This window comes from Echinops telfairi, unplaced genomic scaffold (genome assembly GCF_000313985.2).
Source record: "Echinops telfairi isolate 266 unplaced genomic scaffold, ASM31398v2 ScPeMD7_18;HRSCAF=68, whole genome shotgun sequence".
Classification (NCBI taxonomy): Eukaryota; Metazoa; Chordata; class Mammalia; order Afrosoricida; family Tenrecidae; genus Echinops; species Echinops telfairi.
The window spans coordinates 33,910,165-33,916,245 of NW_022103915.1; the positions used below are offsets into that span (position 1 = coordinate 33,910,165).

At 44.1% G+C, this 6,081-nt stretch overlaps 1 protein-coding gene across 1 annotated transcript in view; it reads right to left on the reverse strand.

The window, feature by feature from the left end:
• Positions 1-6,081, reverse strand: part of SIPA1L1 (signal induced proliferation associated 1 like 1) — a 255,603-nt gene that overhangs the window by 77,415 nt on the left and 172,107 nt on the right. Inside the window, exon 8 of the mRNA XM_045288187.1 lies at positions 3,367-3,524. Within this exon, the coding sequence (XP_045144122.1) occupies positions 3,367-3,524 (158 nt within the window). The remainder of the gene's footprint in view (positions 1-3,366; positions 3,525-6,081) is intronic.

A 6,081-nucleotide genomic window follows, 5' to 3' on the forward strand; every position in this document is an offset into this window, starting at 1 on the left:
TGTGAGCATGGGCATTCTGGCCCAGAAAGCAGCAAGCACAAGGGGAGGGGCAGAGCATGGTACCTTCTGAGACCTGGAAATTGCTCCACATGGCTGAAGAGGGAGGTGCGGAAATGGGCAGGCGACGATGGGGGTGGTAGAGGCGCCCGCAGAGGCAGGAAAGATGCGAGGACAGACCTGAAGGACCCGTGGAGTAGGATGTGCGAGGAGTCTCAATACCGTGAAGGGACTTATTTAGATTTTGTCTTGGGGAGGGTCAGCTGGGTTAGACAACAGGGATGCTGATTCATCATGGCTTGGAATAACCCTCTTGAAGGAATTTTCTTCCACTTGACCCACTTTGACTTTTTGGTCTTCCTAGCTAGGCTTGTACATTCAAAAATCTTTATCCCAGCGAAGAAAAGAGGAGGGGCATGAACCTCAGGAAGGCCACTGACATTTACTGCACACGCAGCACATCCCCTACCTGCCCTGGATATTTTACTTCTGAGATCTAACTTGTACAGGCGAGGAACGTAAGGCCTGAGCAGTATAGCAATCCGCTCTGACTCCCCGCGCTTCATGTACGCACTACACAATGCTAATCATCCCTGCCAACATTTATGGCATGCTAACCGCTGCGTATGAGAACCTCTCTGACAGAAATAGCATGTATTTCTGCCTACCTCCACACAGCTACTCACCGCAGTCTAACATTCGCTTGGAAGACTCGGGGTCAACATTACAATCCCTCCTCACTGCACTGGTTTTAAAAATGAACAGTCATGGTTTAACATCATCGACATTATCCCAGTGTTCCAATTACCCAGAAGTAGAAGTTCCAGTCTACCGGCTACTGAAAATTCTGGCGCTCAGTGCTCCTCGAGCAGGTATGGCCAGGAGTGGGAACTGACTGCACAAGTGGTTTCTTACAGCACCTACTCTACTCTCTGTCTGAATTAGGAGCCGAGTAGGGTTCAGACACGGTGGCTGATCAATTTATCATTAAAAAAACACACAAATAAAACCCACAAAAACGAACTCCCCTCCATCTCTCTTGCTTGCTTTTATTTTATTTTTCAAAATATATTTGTTGAAGAAAATTGGCCTGTTTGTCTTCTAGAGTTGCCCAAGTCTGAATTTTGTCTACTACATACATGCTCCCATCATCTGCATCTAGATGCTTGATCAGATTCTAATTATTATGGGGGGGGTTTGCAGATGGGGAGGCAGCAAGGCTAATTCAGAGCTGGGGTTGGGTTCTCCCGCCATGAGGGGCAAGCCTTTTTTGTCCTATTTGTAAGCTGCGGTGATCAGTGGGAGACTTGCTTGCTCATCCACTGTTGGAATGTGAGGCTATTTTCCAGAGCTTCCACACATGACGAGTTCACTCTGGGGTGTGGGCCCAGACTGCTATTAGATTTGTTTCTTTTATGCTAATAGTTTTTCTGCATCTCCCGCGTCAGTAATCACTTATTGATATTTTCAGTACATATTTACAATGAACAGCTCCTTTATCTTTTGGATTCGTTGCTTCTTATCTGCTCTATTAACTGAGACCAGACATCAAGTTCATTGAAATTATTTAAATACACTAACAGAGACTAGAGGGGTGCATGATTGGCTATGGGCTCAAGTTGTAGCACACAGACTTAGTGATGGATTTCCCAGTTCTTGCTCCTGCCATGATGATTCAAGGTTACTGCGCTATAGATTTTCTAGTCCTCACTACGATTTCACCTCCGGATCAACTAAAGAGTAAAATCTAGGAGAGTATGGAGTTTTTCTTTGTCTTGTTCCACTGTGTATCAAATATGGGAATGAAGGTGACAATGGTATAGGATCAGGCCATGTTTCATTCTGTTGTACAAAGGGATTCTTGAAAATCAGAAGTGAATCAAGAGCACTTTCAGGGTAAGTGCTGAATAAAAGTGGTGAAAATGGATAACGACAATACTCTTCTTATCTATCTTTACAGCGTGACTTAGAAATATCCCTGCGAACACAGAAGGCTGACAGTGAACTTATTTTCCTGCAACCATAGTTTGTCACCTGAATTGCCTGGCATTCCAAAAGTTCCCATTACACTGGTGTTAGCTACTAACGGACAGATCAGCAGTTTGAGTCCGGCCAGAGGTGCCTCGGAAGAAAGACTTGATGGATTACTTACAACGCCCACTCACTCACGCGCTGCAGTGCAGGCAACACCACTCACAGCAGCTCTACAGGACCGAGGAGAACTGACCCTTTAGGTTTCCGAGTCCTTAAATCTTCATGGGAGCAGAAAGCCTCACCTTTCTCCCATGGAGAGGTTGGAGGTTTTGAACTGTTGACCCAGTGGTTAGCAGTGTAATTTCTAACTCACTACACCACCGGGGCTCCATAATATGTGGATACACTGGCTACATAAAATAGATTACTAGGTTAAGTTTCATACAGGCTTAAAATTTATTTCATCTATTTCCTTTTACCTTAAAAACCTCTAGCTATTAGAATATCCTATTAATTTACAGTAAAGAATAATACTGGGAACCATCCACTTAGCTTGTGCATTTGGCTTATATGTACAAGGTCAGTGGTGAAAGCTTCTGAAGAGGCTCTGAGAGTTCAGTGCAACCACTCATTGGGTTCCCTGGACAATGCCTGCTTCTGGCACTCACATTCTCCCTAGAAGCAGACAGCTGGCCGCCTCACAAGCCAATACAGGTCTGTGTCGGGCAGTTTCTGTCTAGGGGGCTATGTTGCTTCAATAACAAATATTCACAGTTAACAAAGCTTAGCCTTCCAAATGGGGTGAGGTGGGGGTGGAGTGGGGGGTAGATGTAGCAAAACGTTCACATTGTGAAAGGACAGAGTCCTATGACAAGCATCTTAAACATGCTGGAATCTTCTCACACATCGTCTTGGCACGGGCCAACAGAGGATCACATATCCTTATCTTCTCTGACACCTTATAAAGGCTTCTGTAGACGCACATTCACAAGACAAGGTTACCAGGTGACATGGAAACCATTAAAAAGACAGAAAACACTTCTAATATTGTAGTAATTGGGGGCTTTTTAATAATATTGTTTCAAATGAGCCTTGCTCCTCATAATTGATCATGATCATTCTTCGCTGCTTTGGCCATACCAAAAGCAAAATATAATTAGTAGCGTGACTAATTAGTTGGAGAGTAACCAGATGGTACGGAGTACGGGACACCACCTAAGGAGGAGGTGCAAATGGAAACGGCGGGTGTCCAACCAACATGCCTGGGGAATGTCAGAGCCATCAGGTGACATCATCTGGTGAGCTGGCCAGTCAGGGACAGAGGATAAAGACCGGAGCCCACTGTCGCAGGCGTCCCCCCGCCAGCTGGGGCAGCAGAGGCGCTGGCGTCCATACCTGTAACACACACCGTCTGTGCAGGGGCTGTGGACCCTGACGATGACGAACACGTGCTGAAAGTGAGAGCGGATGTTTTTCGGGCTGAATGGCTGCGCTCCAGGTTCCTGGAAAACTATTGTGACGATATCATTCCCAATGTGCCGCTTGCGGAGGAGCTGAAAGGAAAACCACACCAACACCGTCAAGGAGAGTACTGTGCTTCCCCGGCCGTTCTCTCTCACCTGCACACAAGGTCTTCCTCACCGTGCCCTGCGCCTCTGCCTAGGCTACCTGAGGAGTTGCTATCAAGATTTTGGCCTCTCTTCTCAAACCCTTCAGGGAAGAAGGTGAAAAGGACTATTTTGCAAGTTACAGAAAAGACAGAGCCCGTTCGAACGGGTCTAACCAGCGAATGGCCCTAAGCCCCTGCACATCTCCAATCCTCGGGTTCCAGAGGGTTCTGTTCCCATAATGCCAGTTTTGTTTCCTGGACAAAGCCTGCCATGGAGAAGATTTTTAGAGATGAAAACTGTTGAAGTCATTACAATGTAATTTATGTTCTGGCTTAATTGCCGTCATTAAAGGAAACACGGGGAGGCATTTTCTGACACATACAGTTCTCGTGGCATACGCTGGTGCACAGAGGTCTCTAATACCCCAGAGTTCCAACAAATCTTAGCACAGGTGACTGTCAACTGTAGGCTGTTTCTTTAACGACACTGGAGGCTGATTAAGAATCAGAAGACCACCTCTGGTTTCACATTAAATCGTGTTCTGACTGGGGGTCTGGGGTGGGGTCTTGAAATTCTGACACCCCGAATTGTCCTAAAATAGTGCCTTCCAAGATGAACGTATTAGATAGTTTAGTTTAAAGATGTACAGAAAACGTGAACAGAACTTGCACGGCTCAGATTTACTATATGGACACTTTCAAAAGGAGGAAAACAATGCATCATATTTATACATACTAACCACTTTAAGAATGCATAATAAAGTATTTTCTGTTTTAAATGGCTGGGGACATTAAAGCATACAAATTGTACACCATTAAAAGCAACGATCAGGTATTTGGCTAACCAACCGGGACAAACATCGTCTTTTAAAAAAGATTAGGGTTGACATTTGGGAGTTAGGAGTGCTTGGGAGATGTCCTTCAAACTTACAGATTTTAAACCTGTTTTCTAACGAGGAGGTTTTATTTTATTTTTAATATGCAGTAAAATCCTGAAATAAAGACTGGCGTGTATTGAACACTATATAAAATACAGTGTCTATCAGAGATGATTAATCTAATCAGAATCTTGAACAAATACTCAGCATGTCCATTATTCTGATGAAAATGATGGCAGTCTTTTCCTACAGTATTATCTTAAAAAACAAAACAAAACAAAAACGACTTTAGGTGAAATATTAGTATCTTAAATGAAATAACTTAAACGTGAACTCACTCTACTCAACATTTATGCCTCGAAAAGCAGTGTCATCAAGTTGACACTGGCTCAGTGACTGCAGGCGAGGGCAGCACCCGCGGCTGTGAGTTTCCCAATACGGAAGTAGAAGGCTCCGCCCTGTCTTTCTCCTGCTGGGCAGTGGTGCTTTTGAACTACGGATTTTGCAGATCACAGACCAACTCATAATGACTAGGCCACCAGGGCCTCCACACTTAGACCTACTTATTTAAAAATAAGCTCTCATTACTAATTTGTTTCTTCCACAAATCTCCTCTCTCGTCAGTCATCTTGTAGAAATATGTCTTTACCTACCCTTAATAGGTGATACATTAATATTCTTAAACATTTCCTTTCTACAAACTGGCTGGAATAAGAAATCTACCATATTTTCCTTAGCTTTTATCCCTCTCCTAAATAAATCGAGAACTTTGAATTTGTCTTTTAAAAAACATCTTCAACAAAATCCAGATCAGAAAATTAATCTTAAAATCAGTTTATTTCAGATTTATATCTAATTCACGTCACTGCTTTGCTTCCTTATTTCTGATTATTCCAGTAAACATAATGAAAGGCAAGATTTTGTTACCTAGACTTTCAATCTAATCAAACCCAAAGTGATGAAGTGCTAGATTAGATCAGTGTTTGGTTAAACTGTGAGGGAGGATGTGAGTCAATCTGCAGCTGGTCGCTGGTCAACAACAACTGACAATAACAAAATCTACGTCTATTTTCAGGTCACAAGTACAACAGAATTGGCTCATGTTCACAATAGCTATTTGATAGGAGACTTGGTCAGCGCTCCGATGCTTATACATTTCGGTTCTGGATCACCTATTACACTGATAGTTTTTGAAAAGACACTCCATAGACTCTCTAAAAGAGTGCCGTTCCACATTGCTCTGCAGCAATGAGTCATTTCTTCGTTCCTGCCGCTTATTGCCTAACCACTCACTGAATCACGCACCTGAGCCAGTGCCAAATAGCTCAAACCAGTTGCCAAGGAGTCACTGACAACTCACAGTGACCCCACGTGTTTCAGTGCGGAAGTGCAGGCCGTGGGTCTTCCCACCTGGGACTTGTGGAAGCCCTTCCCCAGGCTTCCCTTGAGAGGCTCTTCTGGGTGGGTTCAGATTACTAACACTGTTAGTGGTCCCTTGTCGGGACCACCCAAGGACTCAGTGAACTTCACATGAGCATTGTGCTTTAGATCTTTCTAAAAGAAGTCCTCTCTCTCTCTCTCCCTCTCTCTCTCTCTCTCTCTCTCTCTCTCTCTCTCTCTCTC